This window comes from Schistocerca americana, chromosome 9 (assembly GCF_021461395.2).
Source record: "Schistocerca americana isolate TAMUIC-IGC-003095 chromosome 9, iqSchAmer2.1, whole genome shotgun sequence".
Taxonomy (NCBI): Eukaryota; Metazoa; Arthropoda; class Insecta; order Orthoptera; family Acrididae; genus Schistocerca; species Schistocerca americana.
The window spans coordinates 102,048,683-102,071,284 of record NC_060127.1 but is presented as its reverse complement, the minus strand read 5'-3'; the positions used below and the strand labels follow the sequence as shown (position 1 = coordinate 102,071,284).

At 38.6% G+C, this 22,602-nt stretch overlaps 1 protein-coding gene across 1 annotated transcript in view; it reads right to left on the bottom strand.

The window, feature by feature from the left end:
* Positions 1–8,473: 8,473 nt before the first annotated feature.
* Positions 8,474–22,602, bottom strand: part of LOC124551063 (26S proteasome regulatory subunit 6B) — a 46,888-nt gene continuing 32,759 nt past the window's right edge. Inside the window, exons 7-8 of the mRNA XM_047125948.1 lie at positions 14,303–14,527; positions 8,474–8,641 (exon numbers count right to left, since the gene is read on the bottom strand). Of these exons, the coding sequence (XP_046981904.1) occupies positions 8,528–8,641; positions 14,303–14,527 (339 nt within the window). The 3' untranslated portion in view covers positions 8,474–8,527. The remainder of the gene's footprint in view (positions 8,642–14,302; positions 14,528–22,602) is intronic.

The following is a 22,602-nucleotide window of genomic DNA, read 5'->3' as shown; positions in this document are numbered from 1 at the left end:
ACTGCATCACGCTATCTGGACATTCTTCGTGAATTTGTGGCGGTACAAACTGCCTTAGACGACACTGCGAACACCTCGTGGTTTATGCAAGATGGTGCCCGGCCACATCGCACAGCCGACGTCTTTAATTTCCTGAATGAATATTTCGACGATCGTGTGATTGCTTTGGGCTATCCGAAACATACAGGAGGCGGCGTGGATTGGCCTCCCTATTCGCCAGACATGAACCCCTGTGACTTCTTTCTGTGGGGACACTTGGAAGACCAGGTGTACCGCCAGAATCCAGAAACAATTGAACAGCTGAAGCAGTACATCTCATCTGCATGTGAAGCCATTCCGCCAGACACGTTGTCAAAGGTTTCGGGTAATTTCATTCAGAGACTACGCCATATTATTGCTACGCATGGTGGATGTGTGGAAAATATCGTACTATAGAGTTTCCCAGACCGCAGCGCCATCTGTTGTTGAAAATTGTAACTACTGTAATTTCGAAAGTTTGTCTGCCTGAAAATGTACTGTTGTCCCAAGCATATTGCAACGAACGGTGTATTTCTATAACTGCTTGTTTAGTTTTTATTGCCGTTTCAAATATACCGGTCATTTTTGAAACACCCTGTATAAGCTTCTGACCAAAGCCTTCTTCAGAGAAGAGAAATGCACACACACATCTACAAAAGCAGCATATGGCCTCTGCCTCTGACCGGAGTTGTGGGAGGTAGCAGTTTTTTTTGTGTGTGTGTGTGTGTGTGTGTGTGTGTGTGTGTGTGTGTGTGTGTGTGTTCTTTCACAATATTGTTGATATTCCAACCTAGACTTCCCACTGTCAGATGCTACGTTAACAATTATGCAGCTAATGAGCTGCTGTTCACTACATGTATTACAAGCTAACCGTTGTCTTCAGGACAACACAAGCGACACATAATTCACCACACTGCAATCCTGCAGTCTCACAGGTATTACTCCAACCATGTGATAAAAGTGAAACCTATCATTTCTTACTGTACAATGCATTAATCAAAGAGCCCACTGTGATCCTAGCAGCAGCAGCAGCAGCACTAGGTTTATAGCTAAGAAAGAGGGAGCTAAGTATGCCTCCTTAGACAACTGGAATGTTGTTATATTGTACGAGTAGGTGATATATGGATGCATCGGAGTTTATCTGCAGCAGTCATCATCCTGTGTCCTGTTTATCTTGATCAATGTACAGTGAAATGTAACAGCTAGGACCTTTCCTTTTCTTTTAAGTTTCGTCACACCTGACTCTCATTCACATTAATTAACCGAAAAGCTAATAACATGGTAACTGCAACCCTAAGCATAGCCAAATATGAGAAATGTAAGTAATACTACACTTTGGGAAATGTTTTGATGAAATAAAGCTGTACAAAGTATTCCTTACACCTCAACAAGTAGACACTGTAATTGGTAGCAATGTTTCAAACGTCACTATTTACCTAAAATCGGAATACAATAAGTCTATGTTCCATATTTTAAATCTGCTGTTATTAAACAAAAACAATTTAATTAAAATATGAGTCTTCTTATTTAACTGCAAAGCATTATCCTGTCTCTGAAATGTAATTATTGTAATTAATGGGAAGAACAGCACATAATGTAAACTAACTACTTTAACGAACTTCCAGACTGTTTTTATAGAGATTGTTATTACTGAAATGAAGGTCATTTTTACTGAAGCTAGGAAACATGCTAAGAAGAAATTATATTTGATACCTTTCACATAATCCAGTAAAATGGAGTACTGTATGTACTGTTATATTTACATATCCGATCATTTTAGTTGTGAATGAGACTGTTGCGTAGCAAGATTCATGTACCGCTTATTGTGATTTAATTTTCTATTCTAATATGTGTCAAAATTCATTGTATTTCATTAATTGTCTGTTTTAATAACCACCGACATCGCAGCAAAACATATATAAGGCCACTGCATGTCCTCTGTTGCATCCCAGTTTTGTTCAATCTTTCCAGGTGACCTCTGTGCCAATTTAGTTCAACTGTATTACGGATTGTTTCACTGCTTGAATGACTTCAAAACATTACATTGAAACTAAAAAAATTAATGTGAGCATTTTGTCAAGTTAGGACTGTCATGTTAGACCAGGATTTGAACTACTTTCTGTTTTCTACAGCAACAGCAGCAATCAACTCGATGATGCAGATAACTCAGAGTTAGGTATATGTTCAACAACTTCAACCACCAATTCTTTTCTGCAGATACTGATATCTTCAAGAGCCTTCATTACGGCATTATTAAATTCAGTAACTTAAGTACAATGTATTAACTGATTTCCAAGTATTTGATCCTGGAACACCAGGTCAGAGAAGACTTATTGGATGGGGTGAGAAGGGACGTTTTTACTTCTCATAATGTCCAGTAAGTCTCCCTGACCTGGGGTTCTGGGTGACTTTTCTGAACTCTACCCCTATTCTTAAACCTCACCAGTCCTTTTCCTTCATCCCTCTTCCTTCCCCTTCAACACTTCCGCCAGGAGGAGGAGCCACTGGCTCTGAAAACACGCATAAGAAATAACTTTTATATCTATGTTCTCCTGGTGCCGCTTGGTAAGAAGATTTTTTATCTATCCAATTACATTTTGTTGCCAAACATTGATTATTTTTATGTTTGCTTTTTTACAAAGGTATGGACAATGGTATATCTTTTTTAAACAGCACCCTATTTCTGTTATTCGGTAATCCACTTCCTCTCCTCATGACTTGTTCAAAAACATGTCACTGTGTACCATTCATGTAAATATGTTGTTATTAAAAAGATAGTACTGACAACTCTCCTGTACTGTACTGTGTTCATTATTAGAGTAAGTCTGATGTAAAACTTCCTGGCAGCTTAAAACTGTGTGCCGGACCGAGACTCGAACTCGGGACCTTTGCCTTTCGCGGGCAAGTGCTCTACCAACTGAGCTACCCCAAGTACGACTCACGCCCCATCCTCATAGCTTTACTTCTGCTAGTACCTCTCCTGCAGGAGAGCTTCTGTAAAGTTTGGAAGGTAGGAGACGAGGTACTGGCAGAAGTAAAGCTGTGAGGATGGGGCGTGAGTTGTGCTTGGGTAGCTCAGTTGGTAGAGCACTTGCCCGCGAAAGGCAAAGATCCTGAGTTTGGGTCTCGGTCCGGCACACAGTTTCAATCTGCCAGGAAGTTTCATATCAGTGCACACTCCGCTGCAGAGTGAAAATCTGTCTGAAGTTTGACGTAAACAAACACAAAAGCAACTGCTGGTCAGCAGCCATAGATCGTGTAGACTACTGTTGTTCTGTTCTTGAAAGAGGTCCAACTTCTGTAATAGGTATCGTATTTCTATGTCACTGTACAAAACTTGTAAGACATTTTGATGTATTAACAGCCACCAACATTCTTCTTAATCGTACTTTAGCTACGTTAACTATTTAGCAACATCATGTACACACTACTTGTGCTCCGATTTTCTCACTGTCAATACATACTGGTAAATTGGATGACACTGCTTCCTACTTTGTAATGAAACACATGCATGGAATCAATTTTCTCTTCTCAAGAGTTGTTCAAAAACGTAATGGGGAGAAACAAGTTGTTCTTAATGTTTTTTCACAAGATTACACAGAAAATCAGCTTTGAAGTTCGAAAGAAACACAGCTTACTGAATGTAATTTAATACACAAATTGTATGCGTTAGTGTAATAGATAGCGTCAAAGATAGTAAATTGAATATTCTGTGGGGCATTGGTTCAAATCTCATTAAGGACCATAAGGTGCTTTTTTTAAATTTCCTATTTGGTTTCAGTACCTAAACCATTTAATATGAATTTCATCAAATATATGTTAAGTCATACTTAACCACCATTTTTCATGATCAGTGCACGTCGTCTTGTTTTTAATTACATGTTGCACTCAAAATTCTGGTTTTCATGGCAAATTATAAATTATTAATTATCAATATTATATATTCAAATGGCTCTGAGCACTATGGGACTAAACATCTGAGGTCATCAGTCCCCTAGAACTACTTAAACCTAACTAGCCTAATAAGGACATCACACACATCCATGCCCGAGGCAGGATTTGAACCCGTGACCATAGCGGTCCTGCGGTTCCAGACTGAAGCGCCTAGAACCGCTCGGACACTCCGGTCGGCAATATTATATATTGTGACTGTCTTTTTATTGTGCCTACCTGCAACTAAGCATCTCTGCTATATGGTGAGTAGCAACATTCCTTTTCATAACATTGTTGCAGTCCATCTTGGATTTTCCATTGTTTAATATTTTATAAAAAGTGGTTTACGTTAAGACAACATAACTCAAATTTTTGGGGGAAAAAAGAAAAATCAAATACTCTTTATTTGGATATGTTCATGTTTTGTAGGTACGAACCAGAGTGATAAAGCATTGTAGAAATATGGAAAACCATCATTTTCACGATGTCGGCCACACATTACAAATGCTGCATTTTTACTGTTGTCACTGCACCACTGCAATCTGAACCCAACAAAATTGATCTGGAGCCAAGTGAAGGGATTTTTCGCAATAAATAACAAGATACAGAAGATGCCAGATGTACTGGAACTAATGCGTGAAGCTCTGTGACATGTTACTGCCGAACGATGGTGAAATGCAGAACAGCAGTCGTAAAAGAGGAGGAAAATTTGGATTTTTTTGGTGGTTTTGGATTCTGCTGCCATGCATCTCATTCTCAATGTAGCAGTACTGAAAGGTATTCCTCGGAGACAGATATGGAAAGTAGTCAGATATTAGCAGACAACTGACTGTAATATGTTCAGTGGCTTCATTTTTATTTAACTATATGGGAAATCTCCACAGTGCACTTTACACCACACATTGCTCATCCACAAAATTACCCTTGTTAAAGGCAGGTATTTTCTGTCAGTCTCATTTTTTTTATTATACTACTACATTAGCTAAGATTGAGAGCATGTTATGTTTTCCACCTAGTAATCTATGTAGTTTATGTGGGAGTTTTGCCATATATTATTTCCTTCTGTTTCAAAATTAAATGACATTTGAAACTACATTGTTCTCTGCTCATCTCTTTTTATATCTTTACGGCAACTGTTAATATCACTGCAGGTTAGCTGGATTATTTGCCTGGCCAATGCTGTCCAAGTTAAATGCACCGGTAAAGCCGTTGGTGCCGTATCATCGCTGAGTCGATGTACGCTTAATGCGCGGAATGAAATGTATCCTCATTATTGTATTTGATGTACTTGAGACAAGCTTGGCTTCTGCTTCATATGAAACAAAATCCAATGACTTTACAGCAAATGCGGAAGAATATGTGGTGTAATGTTTACATGACGTTTATTCTTCTGATGAACAGAGTATACCACACTGTAACACAACTTACTCACTGGCTGAAATTGGCAATAAACGAGTGGAAACACAAGAAGATTGCACACCAGTCATTCAGGCAACTGTCTTCCATTACAACTGTCTTCCATTGAAGCTTTCTTTTGCTACTTGTACTTAAAATGTGAGCCAAACTGGGACCCTGGTCTATCACAGGAAATACCCTTTTCAACTATGTCACATAAGGATTATTTATTCACCTTTACAATAAAAATATTTGAAGGATAACCTTCATTAAGACTGAAAGATGCAGCAGGAAGTAGCAATTGGTTAAAGCTTTAGGTTGGACGGTGAAGCATGCTCTGGTAAGAGTAATGACACTGAAAGGTACTGGCCTAGCAGAAACTTTAAATCTGTCATGAATGTTTACTGTTGTAAATACATCACCATTGTGTACTGATGTCATTATTTACTAATCTATCCTTCCATCCCCCTCACTCCAATCACCAACTTATAATACACTTGGTGATACATAGTTTAGCTGTCTCCATATAATGCCTCAAATTTAAGTATCAGTGTGTTCCTTTCCACTTTATCATTGTACTGCTGAATAACCTAATTAACTCATTTCAAGCTCTTCCCCCATCCCCACCCTTTACTGCCTGAAGTAAGGATCAACTGTAGCCAATCTTATCTAGTCAAATAAGGCTAAATCTGTATCTACACTTCCTGGGACTAAAACTGCATTTAACCACTTTAAAAAAAACACACGATACTCACACTCAAAATACACATATAAAATTAATTTGAAAAAACAAACATTAATTCCAGTCATATTTCTTGAGCTCACTAGGCTGAATGGTGACTCTTCTGATGACATTTCAACCCGAGTTTAGAACCATTAGAATCTCTGAGATAAATATAATATACACTCTCAGAAATGGATTAAATTTGTAATTTGGCAATTCTGGGTAATCAGCTAGTAGTTTGTAACATTTTAATATAGCAAGTTGGAACTACTACACATGCTATTACTGCACTCCTATTAATATTTTTTTCTTTACTCATTTTTCAATTTTCATCCAAGTATTTACATAGTACTTACATAGCATGTACCCGAATCTACAGAAACATTTATCAGACTTTGTTTCACATAGATTCATTATTCAGAATATTAATTTCCATGTGCTGATCCCAATAATGCAACTAATTTATCACAAACAAGGTAATTAAAAGGTACAGTAAAACCCCGCTTTTATGTTCCCACATTTTATGTTAATTTTCATTGGTTCTAACAGAAGTCCTATTCTCTCAATACAATGGTTTCCTGTCATTAAGAATTCCATGGTACAACATTTCCCACATTTCAAGTTTTCATTGACGTTATCACGACATTTAACACTGATTTTCATATAGATTTCTGCAAAAAGTGCATTATATTCCTGCTAAAAGAGCATTATATTCCTGCTAAAAGAGCATTATATTCCTGCTAAAAGAGCATTATATTCCTGCTAAAAGAGCATTATATTCCTGCTAAAAGAGCATTATATTCCTGCTAAAAGAGCATTATATTCCTGCTAAAAGAGCATTATATTCCTGCTAAAAGAGCATTATATTCCTGCTAAAAGAGCATTATATTCCTGCTAAAAGTCAGCCTTGGAAAAAAGCAGAAAACGTATGCTATAGGCAAACTTACTGATCATGTAAAATAGTGTTAGCACTTTTAACAAGAATTTCATTGTCAGCATGTTGGGTCTTGGCTGCCCATATCATCTGTTCACAGTATTTGGAAGGGTGAGAAGTATGATAATCACAATCTGACAACAATAACTATAGTAGCAACCTTCCTTCTGTTCACTGCATTGTATTGCAACAGCTTGAATTTAATTTCAATCCTTTATACAAATAGCTCCACTTTTGAAGATGGCCACCTCTATAAAGGGTTTTCACAAATTATTATTGTTCTGCTTTAAATACGGTAATCTGTACTAGGTTCACAGTCTTAGGTCAGTATGACCTGATGTCAGATGTAAACATTCCTATTCAAGATTCTCTGCAGCATGACAATTTCAGCCCTCTTCTCACCCTGGATGTTCCTGAACTTAGTGACTGATGTTCTCAGTATATGAAGACTGCTAGCTTTAGTGTGTTAAAAGTCTTAATTACCATGGTTATATAATGATTATCAACAATAAATCCCACATTAGAAAACAAATATCTTATTAATGTGGTTTCACAAGAGAGTAGATCTAATTGCTGTTAAAAAGAAACAAAAACAATTGTTTCACATTTTCTGAAATAGGCAATATTTAAATGTTTTTAATTTCATATTTTGAACAATATAAAAAGAATGACAGTAAGAGTAATTTATTCATTTTCACTTGTTGCGTTTCCTATATTTTACAATTTGGGTCAGTCTGCTGAAAAGAGTAAAAAGGTGATTTCACTGTATGAAGAACCAAACTTATTATTATAGTACGCAATAGCTCATTTCGAGTGAGCTAATATGTCAGTTTGACATACTGACGCCACTCCCTAAAAAGAATGGCATTCATACGTAACAATAATGTATTCAATTTTCCTTAAACTAATTAACTTAATAGATGGTTAATGTTAAAGTTTTGACACACTCAAAGTTTCTATTGCAGATTTAGCACTGTACTTCTTAGATCCCAGCTTTTATCACTATACTTCTATTGCCTTACATTTTCAGGACCAAATGACACCCGTAATTAATTAAAACATTAAGGACTTCTTGTAAATTGTTATAATTATCAGTTCACTGCCTGAAAATACTAAAAACCAATGTTGCAACATTATTTGGTTAGACTACGTACGGAAAAGTGGAGCGAGATGCCACTGTCCTACTGTTTCGTAGGACTGTGAGAGTACGCAATTGTAAACAGTCTTTAAACTGGTCATTGTACTGCTGCTAGTGACAAATGTGGAAAAAGTGATACTAAAGGCTCACAGGTAGGTCACCTCACAACATTCGAACAGTGATATGTGTAACACTGCTCTTAATATAGTTTTATTCTCTATACAAAATGATTTCATTTGTCATAGAACTGGAAAGTTATGGAGGTATTCACCATTAAATCAGAAAAAAGAAACACTTCCAATTCAAATACCAATCACACAAAATACTCCAATAAACTGAACACAAAACATAATTTATTAGTAAACAGTATAAAATTAGAAACAGTTTATTTGTAGAATTCATGTTCTGATTCATCTTTCTTTATATTATTTTTGTAACCCTTTTCGAAATCTTTCGTAAGTACTATGTAACGGTTCTCACGTACTGCATGCATTCCAGCCTGAAACAAAAACATACATGAAAAATGTGCAGCTGCTGCAACCAAATGCTTTAAACTTCCAATTCTTAGCAATTTTTGTAGGTCTATAAATGAACTTACCAATCTCTAATATATTACACAACTCGCCTCTATTTTATAGGTAAGAGTAAATATTATCTGTCTTTTGCAACTGACTGTTTGCTGCAAAAGGCATTATGGATTCTACATGATAAACATAATTTAAGTAGTAACTGAGGAACATTAACAATGTATTTTAAGAGCTGTTCAAAAACAGGTTACTATTCCACTAGACATTGCAACTTAATCTGTAAGTTTACTGCTATTGGAAAGAGAAAGGCTTTAATAAAAACTAAAAATGTAATCACATGACTGTCAACAGTTAAACATTCAAGAAACAACATCTATCACTAAGGCTTAACAAAAATATTAATGATATGATGTTTTGGTACAACAAGATTCCAATTTCTTGTATTGTTCATGAAAGAAATTTATGACGTACACTTACAATGTTGAAAACCTCTAAAAGTCAATACCCAATGCAAATTTTTTGAAATCAGGTACAAAACATTCAGAAGTGGGAAATCTAAAGGAAAGGTTAGTGAAAAATATTTGTTAAGCCCAGCTCAGGCATTTTTGCCATTACATAGCCACTGTACACATGATTTTGTATGTGTATTCTTCGACTCAATAAGTGAACTGTTTAACGGTGGTGCACAATATGAGTCACTATGTTATAGCCTCAGATTATAATGACCCACAATAAAAAATGCACTTGCAGGAGCAGAAGCTACACAAATGCTTTGAGTGGAGTGTTTTCTTTGCTGACACAGTAGACTCCCATTTACGCAAAAAGGTACAATTCAGTTAGACTTTGGTACTACTCATGACCACTCATGTTCTAGGCATGCATCAACACTATTTAAATGCTTCTAAATTGTAAATAAACTGTATTCTTAACCAGCAATTCTGAGTTGTTTGGTGTTAAATATCAAGTGTGACATACATCCCTATGCATTCTTACTGATGAATGATACTCGCAGTTATACAAGGAACACAACTATTGTGCACATTCATAGTTTCATTTACATGTGGAGGACAACTAACTTCATCGCACGAAGCACATGCAAAGGCTCAATATAAAAGCTCTGTAAATCACCGACCTACATTGGAGAACAGGTCATCCCTAGAATATATGCAGGAAAAGGTGACAATGACTGTATTGATATTAGAGCAAGTGAATTATAAATTGATCTGTCAATCTCGACTGTCATCATTCTGAATCCTTCATTCCATATTAAAGGAACCTGTATAGAGAGGTTTTTCGCCCTCAAAAATTATTGAAGAAAAAATACCTCATCAAGAGGAGTAGTGTTGTATTTCCACATCCAAGGCAGTAGCGGTAAAACTACCCACAAATTGGAGACCTCGAAAAGAAATTAAATCAAAAGCAAGAAATTACAAGTTACTTAACAATGCATACAACAACTGACAGTGAGTGTCATGCTGAAACATGTTTGGACAGCTCCACGGTGCCAAATGCAGTGCAAACAGTGACCTCAGGTTCCAAGAAATTCCAATAGCTACACGACACATATTTCTGCTAGGTTTGGTATTTTCCATCCCGAGGCAAACCTTCCAGTAGTTGCTTGCAATGTCTGAATGCTGTGAAGTAATCCCACCATATTCACTGCAGCAATCAGAATTATGCTTTTGTATGCAGAAACTTACTATGCATCATACAGTGTTTCAAGATATGAAATGCAGTAAGTACTGAAAATTGATGTCTTTAAGTCCGTTTGAATATTTATGAATACCCTTTAATCTGAAGAATGCAGCACAGCACAGGCAACAATTTGTTGAAAATGTGTTGAATGAACTATCTTTCTGTTTCACCTATCTGGACAGTGTACTATTGTTTACACGAACAGCAGCAAAATGTGATGAAAATTTAAGAATTGTATTTAACCCAAAACCAGGCATGTGTCTAGGAGCAAATATAGACACACATCACAATTTAGTAAGTGTAAGAGAACTGTTCAAAAGAATAACTGTAGGAGGATGTGAGATACTAAAGCACTGAGGAATGATCATAAGTGTTTCAAATTCTCCATGGATATGGATACTGTAATAAGGCAAAGCACAACAGGAAGTTCAGTTGTAGAAGAATAGACATCTCTAAGAGTGACACTCAAATTTTGGATAGAGGAACACGAACACTAACACTAAGCACTTCACTGGGAAGAAACCTTAGGTGACATAAGAAATACCTCAACTGATTGACAAAAGGAAGAAGTGCAAAAGTGTCCGGGGAAAGACATTAATACAGCAGTATAAATCACTTAAGAAATAAATAAATAGCAAATGCAGAGCAGCCAAGGCGAAATGGCTGCCAGAAAGGTGTGAAGGAATTGAAAAAAAGAATCTGAAGGATTGACACAGCATATCGAAAAGTCAAAACAAATTTCGGTAATATTAAAAACAAGGGTGGTAGCCTTAAGAGTGCAATTGGAATTCCACTGTTAAACACAGAGGAGAGAGCAGACAATTGGAAAGAGTTCACCGACGGCCTCTGTGAGGGGGAGGACTTGTTTGATGACATGACAGAAGAAGAAACTGGATTCAATATGAAAGACAGAGGATCCAGTATTAGTCAGAAATTAAAAAAGCTTTGGAAGACCTGATATAAAATAAGGCAGAAGGGACAGCCGACATTCCATCAGAATTTGTAGAATCATTGGGGGAAATGCAACAGAACGACTACTCAGGTTGGTGTTTATAATGTATGAGATTTGTGGTACACCATCACTTTCAGAAAAAAACCATCCACAGAATTCTGAAGATACCTAGAGCAACAAGTGAAAGAATTATCACACAGTCAGCTTAACAGCTCGTGTATCCAATTTGCTCACAAGAATAATATACAGAAGAATGTAAAAGAAAATTGAGGATCTGTTGGATGACGATCAGTTTGGCTTTAGGAAAGGTACAGGTGCGAGAGGGGCAGTTCTGATGCTGCAGTTGATGATGGAAGCAAGACAGTGTCACAGAATCTGTCGACCTAAAAAAGTGTTCAACAATGTAAAGTGGTGTTAGATTTCATAATTCTGAGAAAAATAGGGGTAAGTTATAGGGAAAGACAGGTAATATTCAATATGTACAGGAACCAAGAGGGAACAATAAGTTGGTTGGTTGGTTGGTTTTGGGGAAGGAGACCAGACAGCGAGGTCATCGGTCTCATCGGAGTAGGGGAGGATGGGGAAGGAAGTCGGCCGTGCCCTTTCAAAGGAACCATCCCGGCATGTGCCTGGAGCGATTTAGGGAAATCACCGTGAGACATAGATAAAAACTGAGTAGGCCTATTCCTGATAATCTTCTTTGCTGTTCGCTTGCTGTTTGCTTTTCACAATTTAACAAAAATTAATAAAAAGAGTCAGATCATTTATTTCAACTCGTGCAGAATTTGCTTAGCTCCAGTGTGCTCGGGATTGGTTGGTAGGACACGTTCTGAAATCAAGGGATCGTCGATTTAGTATTGGAGGGAAGTGCACAGGGTAAAACTCTTAGAGGCATGAATACACTAAACAGATTCAGAAGGATGTAGGTCGCAGTAGATAGAGATAAAGAAGCTTGCACAGGATAGAGTAGCTTGGAGAGCTGCATCAAACCAGTCTAGACTGAAGACCACAACCACAACAACAACAACAACAACAACCAGTGTGCTGCACCAACACTATCACTGAATATTTAAGCAAATAAAAGAGGCTAGATGTATGCACACAGATATTTAACAGTATCCAACAAAATATACTTTTTACTGTTGACACAGGACAAAATAATATCATTATCTCTATGACCATTTATGTAGTTACCACCCCCATAATCCACTTATGAATGAGATCTCAATTACTACCTATACAGACAGTAGCAGCTCACCAGGCTCCTCTCATACACTCTCAATGCAAACTCTGTGCCTTCTGATCATTTTGCAGGCAGAGTAATACACTGTAACGTGCCACTTAGTGATTTCTCATTTCCAGCAGTAATTTTGTACGATATAGTTTCACTTTTTAGTGTCATCAGCCACGTAGTAATAAATCAAAAATTTCTGGAAATTGTGGCAATGGCTACAACAAATGATAATAATCTCTGCATTAACTGATGTGTAACTGACACCTAATTATTATTGAGTTCTTTCTGTAATTGTGTGTACAATTACACGAGAACAAAGGACAACTACTAAATAGTTTGTGTGTGTGTGTGTGTGTGTGTGTGTGTGTGTGTGTGTGTGTGTGTGAGAGAGAGAGAGAGAGAGAGAGAGAGAGAGAGAGAGAGAGAGAGAGAGAGAGAGAGAGCACTAGCTTCACAAACTCTTAAATCATACGATGCAAATTGTAATCTTTAATCTTTTGAACATGTTTCCAAAGACTATAAGAAAGTATGTGGCATATGGGTTGTGCAACACTTACAGCTCACCAATGACAACATCCAACAAATATTTTTACGATCTCATGCAGAAGGTATTCAGAGATAAAGTTGGTGCCTGTTTTGTGTCTCATGATGGAGTAAAATTTTATTTGACTGGAAAGATGAACTGTTAAAATGAATTAATGTCAAGGCTGATGTTGAGCATGAACAAGATTCTGCAAAGCTAACAGTGTCTGATGTGGTATAAAAAATAGATGTGTAAGCATCTTTTTCCCACTGAGAAAATTGTAGTAGTGATGTACTATCTCAACTGGGTGCTGTCATCGGTGTTTCTACAACTGAAAGATGACTGACAAGTTCATTTTCCAGCAGGAGGGGAGCTCCAACTCGTTGGCTCACAGAAGTGCTTCCATACCTTGCCCGTATCACTGGATCAGGCTGTGTCCCAAAGTTCACTGAAAACTTTACAGTTAAATTTATGGGGTTCACTGTTGTACAAGTGACAATGATTATTCTGTAATTACCTTTAACAATATTTGAAACAATGACTGGCTACATGACTGGCTACATGACTAGCCAACTACATAATTGGCTTTCAACAATCTGAGTGACACACTGCTAATCTATGATCCTGTACTGAGTGCTGATTCTACAGGTGCATAGGTTACTCCCCAGCTGAGGTACTGATTCACTCACAGTATGTTAACAACTGACACCACTGGCAAATATTCTATCACAAATGTTGATGTAATATCTTTCGTTATTCACATTTCACTCTTCTATGGCTTTCATTGCTATTCATCTATACTATGATAGGCTGGCATCAAACATCAAGGGAACTTGGTGACACTGCTTAGATTGATAGTTGGTATAGCCCACAGAAAAGTTAAAACAGAGGTGCTCAGGGAACACTGATGAGAGTCACTGGTAGGAAATGCGACTTCATTCTGAAGAACCCCAGTCGGCGACGTATTGAGAATCTATATTTGATTAAGACTGTTCAACAATACTACTGTTTCAATCATAACTTAGGCACAGATGATGAGAATAAGTTACAAACTATGGACAACTTTTCCCTTGCCTGATCTAAAATTGGAATTAAACAGAGTAAAATTAACACTGATACAAATTTACTTCTTCCACACGTTGTTCAGTGGCATGCAGAGTATACACAGACTAGATAATTCAATGCACAATAGTTCATTTATTGTGAATTGAGGACATTTTCAACCTCACCTCCTGGCAGATGGCATTTATGTCCGCACCAGAGATGCGATCTGGACGAGCAACATAATCCTCCAGGTCCACTTCTTCGCTCAGGTTCATCTTGCTTGTAATCGTTGAGAAGATCAACCGCTTTTGCCTCCTGTCAGGTAAAGGAAATTCGATCTTGCGGTCAAGACGACCCGGCCGGAGGAGTGCTGGGTCGAGAGTGTCAGCGCGGTTCGTTGCCATAATAACCTGTAACATGAGTAAATCTACTTTACTGCTTTACAAACAACACAGTGTGAAACCTGGATTACGTGTACTTTCAGTGAATGGGTGTTTTATCAAATTGTGTTACGGATTATCAGAGTTCACAAATAAGTTGTGTGGCTAAGTTATAATTAATTTTTCAATCCCATATTCAAAATAAATGATACAAAACCATCACCTTCAACATATAAGCTTTGCTGTCACACACTGAGATTAATTTACTTTCCGTTAGCCTTAGTGTCATTAGTGAAAGGAAAAAAAAGGGAGGGGGGAGGAGAAGCCAAAAAGAACATGCATCACATATACATATAACTGCGGCAATGATGGCCACTGATCCCTTCAGTGCAGATGTAGACTGGACTGGAACTCTTATGGGAATTGACAAGGTGCTGCGAGTAATGAGGCTAATGAGCAGGGGCACTACATCAGTAGTATGTGGTGTAAGTCGAGAACTTGGCTCTGACAGGTGTGCTAAGGATGTCCATGCAGTTATTGTGACCTGGGTTCGAATCCTGGTCCGGTACAAATTTTCAACTAGCCCCTTTGAAAAAAATTGAAACTAATGTATTTAATTCCTTTGTGTCTTTATTTATTGTGGCACACTGATGATACAAACGGACAGACAAGCAGTGAAAAGTACATACTCGAAGATGTAATCAGTGAAAATACACCTCATGTAAAATCCTGGTTTCAGGCAAAAAAATTAATAATAAACAGAGATAAGTAAGTATGAGCTTCCACACACAACAGAACGTTGCCCCTTGTTACGTACGTATGCATATTGTAACAGCAAAAGCAGCATTGTCAATGACCAGGATACCAAGTCTCTCAGACTTTCCACCAGTAAGTATGTTTTTAGACTGCCGTCTAAGATCACAGCCCTTTTACGTTCCGTAAAGGATGATCCTGGTTTGTGTAAGGTATCTGCTGCATTCCATGCTGTTGCAGCATGTTGTATATTGGTCAGACTATCAGGACTGTTGAGGAGTGGTGTACTGAGCCTAAGCGGTACAAACTCTTACAACAATTGTGCAAATCCGCCTCAACAGAACACTGTCTTGGCACCGATCAACCTATGGAATATAACACCATGGAGATTCTGGAGTGCACTTCCAGCTATTGGGACAGTGTTATTAAGAAAGCAATTGAGATTAAATTCACAAGCAAATAGAGATGGAGATTTATGCTTAAATTGTACATGGAACTCTGCTCTCACTCTCCTCAAAAAACAGGGGGACAATGTTTTTTACGCTACTTTACCAACTGATTATTAACTTCACAATCGATAAATTCTGATGTCGGTCATCTTTGGTTTGTTACGGCGTTGGTGTTAACTGTGTGTGTGTGTGTGTGTGTGTGTGTGAACCGAGGTTTCAAATTCCCTAGCACAGTGCTTACTTGCTGCATTTTGCCTTGAAAATGGAAGAGCATGCTCTTGTCGAAATGCCGGCGGTTGTCGACATCATCTGGCTCCATTTCTGTAAGCTATCTGAAGATGGAAAATTTCTATTAAATTCATACCTGCATATGAATTAAACATGTGCACCATGTGTCTACAAGCTTCAACACAGGGCAGTGTGGCAAGAGGGTTCATAGTGACGTCACAGGTCACAGCCCACTTGTGCGTGACTCTTGCCATGTATTCTAATATCTGTGGACAGTGCTATTCCATGCTGGCAACCTTGCAAGTCATACAGATTGTTTGTTATGGTAGAAATGACAAAGAAATACTTTGTATAGGTTGGCAGTAGCTCCAACTGCTAACTCCTGTAGCAACCAAACAATAATAGTGCATAACTCAGTTGCTGGTGTTCTTTGTTTGCATTTAATGTTTGACTCTCAGCCAGTGTTCTTTCTCTTTTCCTTTTTTTTCTTTCTTTTAGCGGTGTACCAGTACATCGTGCATGAAAAGAGACAGAGAGAGTTAAATGGAGAAAAGTGGGACATTAGTCAAGAAGTGAAGAAAATTTAACACACACAGCACGAAAACTACATATTCATTCAACACCAACATTAAATACATTCAAGAGCAAATGAAAAATAATTACATGAGCAAGTTTGGAAGGAGAAAACAGAGAACAAAAATGAATGTGTTATGGTCAGTTTCCGAAAATGTAAAACATGCTTTGAATATTCCGTTTAATAGTACTATGGCTCGTGCCCCACCACTTTATTTGGAGCAAAAGTTGGGACTTGCTGATTTCAAAGCACGCAATGGTTGGATAGAAAGGTTCAAGAACATACATAACGTGGTGTATAAATGTGTTAAAGATGGAGCTGGAAATGTAAACATTGACACTGTTCAGTCAAGAAAAAATACTCTTCCATAAATCATAGGAAAGTACACTCCCAATGATGTTTTTAATGCAGATGAAATGTGCTGATTATTTTATGTTTTGCCTTGCAAAACTCTTGAGTTCAGAAGAGAAAAATGCCACAGTGGAAAATTTAGTAAGAACCAGGGCCCGTGTTGCCCGGCAGCCTCGTGCAGCGGCTAAGCCCCGTTCAAGGCCACCCGCCTAGCATGCAACCGAGAGCAGCACGGCCACCAAAACAAAAAGTGAATACATTTTTTGAATAAAAAAAGGGAGGGAGATAAGGAAAGGACAGAACACACTTTATTGTGTATAATAAATCATACAATCACCATTGATCTTTATTTTACAATTGCCATTGCCGACTTTCGCCCATAAAAAGAGGTACTCATCAGCATTCAACTTCTTCCTTCTCGTAGTCAAAACAAATGGCATGCTTGGAACAAGAGTACCATAAGGCTGTTTAGCTAACAATACTGTAGTCTCAGTAATACTCCATGTCTTCCAAGCCAAAATGTTAGCATCTGGAAATGCTTCAGGGCCACCATAATCTGCTTGATTGCCCCATACAATAGCAAGTGTGAGCCAGGTACTACCTCCAAACACTGCTTGTACATCACAGGTAAAGTTTAGATGCAGTCCACGAAAAACATTTGGACCTCCAATCAATTGCTGCTTATTAAACTGCCCAGCCAAGTCAATATCAATCGCCTTGAAACTGCGATACACAGGTACACTGCGCCGCCAGCGACGTCGGTAACCACGTCGCAGAGGCAATGCTGTGGCACGTTAACACAAGTGAACGTAGCAAGCCAACGCCCAGCGAGACACCCAGAGCTATGCATCCGCTGTACGAGGCTGCCGGGCAACACGGGCCCTAGTTCTACTAGGCCCGTGTTGCAGAATAATTGGCTTCCGGTTGGGCTGATAAGGCGCGCTGGCGCTGTGCGAGCGCATGGCGACCGGAAGTTGTGGTTGTGATAAGTGCTACTGGGTCCAGCTGCGTCGCAGCACGGAGCGTCATTCGCTGTGCGAACGTCGAGGAGTGCGGACGCATACCTCTGGGTGCCTCACTGGGCATTGGCTTGCTACGTTCACTTGTGGTAACGTACCACACCAATGCCTCTGTGACGTGGTTACCGACGTCGCTAGCGGCGTAGTGTACCTGTGTATCGCAGTTTGAAGACAATTGATATTGACTTGGCTGGGCAGGTTAATAAACAGCAATTGATTGGAGGTCCAAATTTTTTTCGTGGACTGCATCTAAACTTTACCTGTGATGTACAAGCAGTGTTTGGAGGTAGTCGTCATGAATTAGCGGCAACTAATAACTGGTAAAGTTAAGAGCCCACGCTGCTTTAAAAAAGTGCAGATATTTCACTGTAAATATACAGGGTTGTCTCAACATAATGTATATACTCTTTGAAATTGAACATCTTTCATTAAAGGAGATAAAAATACAATTTTTGCAGGTAATAATTCAGAAGGCGATGAAAAACATGACAACGCTTTCTTTTGTTTCAAGATTGTAAACAAACATGGCGTTATTGTTGGATCAACGGTAATGGATGCTAAAGTAGTAAAAGAGAACAGAGAATGCGAGTGAGTTACGACAATGTTGGAGGGTTGAATTTGGAACGTCACAGCAACAAATGTAACAATTCTAACGTGTAGGCTTTCACAGCCGGCGTCTTCATTAGATAAAACTTCCAAGCCGAGAGGCAATGGTCGATCTTTAAAACAACTACTTCCTGATGTTTAGTCGCCAACTGTGGGCAACATCTTCCGAGGTGAGTCAACGACTGGCTGCCAGGCCGTGAAGGTCTTGTTTGAATAGAGAGCATAGGGGGCACCACCATACATCGCATAGAATCAACTGTAAAGTCTATCTCTGACAGGAAATCTCATTATTATGCACACATTTATGGAAAAACTAGAGAGATTCAGAAACACCACAATAATTTAAATAGAGAAGAGAAGGCTTACAGTTAGATAAGATATGGAGATCAACTTTGCACCAACGATGTGACAATTGATTACCTTCAGTCAAGAATAATGTTAGTCAGAGAGAGATTTACAGTCAACCCCCAAGTGACTGTATGGTGGTGCCCTCTATGCACTCTACATAAATGGGACCTCCACAACCTGGCAGTAGTTGTTGACTCACCTCAGAAGATGTTGCCCACAGGTGGCAACGAAATGTCAGGAAGAAGCAGTTTTAGAGATCGACCATGGCCTCTCAGCCCGGAAGTTTTAACTAGGAGGAGGAGGAGGAGGAGGAGGAGATTGGTGTTTAACGTCCCGTCGACAACGAGGTCATTAGAGACGGAGCGCAAGCTCGGGTGAGGGAAGGATGGGGAAGGAAATCGGCCGTGCCCTTTCAAAGGAACCATCCCGGCATTTGCCCGAGGCGATTTAGGTAAATCACGGAAAACCTAAATCAGGATGGCCGGAGACGGGATTGAACCGTCGTCCTCCCAAATGCGAGTGCAGTGTGCTAACCACTGCGCCACCGTAACAATTACAAGTATCAGAGCTAGTTTGATACTGAAGGAAAGTTGCAGGATATGAATAAGGGGCATTGCGTAGGAACGTTTACAAGCTCTATTTCTTTGGCCCGATGAAGCAACCTTTCCACTTAATGTAACAATTAATTGCCATAATTGCGTGAACTGGGCCACTGAGAATCCACACGCAACCGAGGAAAGGCACGTTAGACCACAGCAGACTGATACCCAAGGCAGATTAACGTGCTAGCGGTACTTCTTTGAAAACACCGTCACAAGTGACTCTTACTAAGACATGTTGCATATGGTAACACCTGATCTTGACTACTTTGAAAATGAGGATCATTATTTTTAACATATTGGACACCATCTCACCTTCACATTGATGTGAGGGCATTCCTCAATCACAGATTCCTAACCAGATGGACAGGATGAAGAGGGAGTGTGAAGCTCCCAACTCAATCTCCTCATTTAACTCCTCTAGACATCTATCTGTGGGCTACTCTCAACAACAAGTTTACACTGCTAGACCATAAACACTTGATGATATTAAAGAGCAAAATCAGCAAGCCTGTTATGCTGTTCCATTAGGAACAACACAATTAGAATGTCACTCTGTTTGTTCCAAGTCATCGTTGAACATTTACCACCTTTAGTAGGACCTTAAAGTACATCACAAACATTGTACTGTATTGATATCTCATTTATTAAGGAGATATTCAGTCTCAAAGAGTGAATACATTATTTTGGGACACCCTGTATATTTAATACAAATGCACGGGTAACAACTGTATTCGAACAATTCATGCACGCCTGGAATGCAAGTAGAAAGCGGAAAATCCTTTTTATTGACAAGCATGCAGGGCATCCCCAAGATACATTGTATCTAGTACCATAATATAAATGCAGCATTTTTCCTGCCTTCAGCCGCTTGACTAAGGTATTACAAAACACCTGAAACAAAAATATAGGAAGATTCTTGACTGAAGAGGCTACCTTGTCCACATCACGATGAGAATAGTTAGTATCTTAGACACTGTGCATTTTTCAAGCAGTACCTCAGGATTCTGTACAAGACAGTACAATTGCAAGCTGCTTCATGAAGGCTGGCTTACATCAGATACTTAAAGAAGACATCATGCCAAAACACGGGGTAATTTCAGCTGAACAATGACAACAAATAACAGGGTAAGAAGAAAACACTGACTACCTTAGTTTTGATGAATATGTTTAACGCGACAAAGGTGTTGCTGTCTGTCAGTCTATAATAACTAGTTAAGTCTTGCAGGAACAGTTGGCACAGAATCAAGAAGTGAAGACGAGAATGAACCAAAACCTTTGTGGAAGTCCCTACAGTGTCAAAAGCTATTGAAGCAATAGACACAGTTGAGCATTACGTTTTGAGTTTTGAAGTCATCAAAGAAGTGATGAATGTATTACGTAAGATGGAAAATACAATATTAAAATTAGGACAAGAAGAACTATTGATATGTCTTTCAAATATCTGTGAAGACAGGATTATGCACTGTCCCTTACTGTGTTACAGCACAGTTAGGCCAACAAGATTTCCAATGTACTGACAATTCGTTGAAATGACAACCCATATTCAGTTACCTGTGGTGATTCACTAATCTATTCTATATGAACAACATTTGTTTGTTTTGAGAAGCATAATAACAATTGTAACATTAGCATACTTTTTTTATTTTTCTACACCACATGACACTATAGCACAGTTTTACTTCTTATATACTAAGATGTAATTTTGAGTGTCTGTGAGTGTGATAGTCTGAACACATTCATGTAAAGGAGTATTTTGCATTATAATTTACTGAGATAGCATGTCAGTAAGTGTGTAGTTATGAGATCACATATCACCCCAAATGGGGTACTCTTAATTCCACACTTTCACTGATGAAAAATAGAATCACTAAATTAGGTATTTTTTGATAGCAGGTTTACCTGCTTATGCCATTCAAAAGCTAGAGTACTTTCAAAAATGTGCTAACAAGAGTCCACTGTATTTCGTGCACGGTAGACAAGCTTCAAACTGAGTGCCATGAGCTATGATGCAGTTTTGTGGGAAAACCGCTCTTCATTCATCAAAATGAAATCGTTATGAACATATACAGGATGCCCCAGGAGGAATGGTAACTATTCAGGGATATGACAGGAATGATCATTCAAAGCAAAACAGTCTAGTAAAAGTGAGCTCTCAAACGCATACCTTAAGAGCTACGAGTACTAGTTCATCTCTGCTACTATGAAACCCATCTCTTTATACTGAAGTAGTGCTCACAGCTCCTACAGTATGCATTTTAGAGCCTAAGTTTACTAGACAATTTGGTCCATACTATATTCTTCCAAAATACGGAAAGCAAAGGGCTTGCACGAGAAGAGATTTGCTTCACAGTAATGAAAGTGAAGAAGTGCTCATAGGTATATGGTCCTTGTTTTAAGAGAGAGATTTTGCTTCAAATGATTGTTCCTATCTTATCCTTGAATATTACCAAACCCCCTGGGCCACCCTGTATCATTCCAAATAAAATTAATTGGCTCCCTTAATTTTCAAACACAAATTCAACTAAAACTGCTTAAAATCTAGCCATTATGTAATGGAAATTGAAAATTTGTACAAGTACAGGACTAACAGATTTCTTATTTATCATCATGAGCAGTCACCTTAATCTACAGGCTATCTGAGCACACCTTCATGCCTGACTCAAACTTTCACTGTCACTGATCTATCCACCTATTGTTTCTGAACACTACCACCAGATGTGCTCCCAAGGGGTGTGGGAACACCACTTGTGGGAGAGTAGCATCTGTGGAGGACCTTGGATTAGCCCAGCACAAGGTTCAAATGGCTATGAGCACTATGCGACTTAACTTCTGAGGTCATCAGTCGCCTAGAACTTAAAACTAATTAAACCTAACTAACCTAAGGACATCACACACATCCATGCCCGAGGCAGGATTCGGACCTGCGACCGTAGTGGTCGCTCAGTTCCAGACTGTAGCGCCTAGAACCACACGGCCACTCAGGCTGGCCCGGCAGAAGGAATGTATATGAAATTAATACAGATGCAATTATCTGAAATGATATCAGGTACATCAAATCATAGTTATTCTTTCCAATAGTAAATAAATCAAGTTCAGAAATGTACAGGATCATTCGTAAGTAATTTCAGGGCAACTGCAAAAACTACATGACATTCAGAAAAATTACATGTATCCA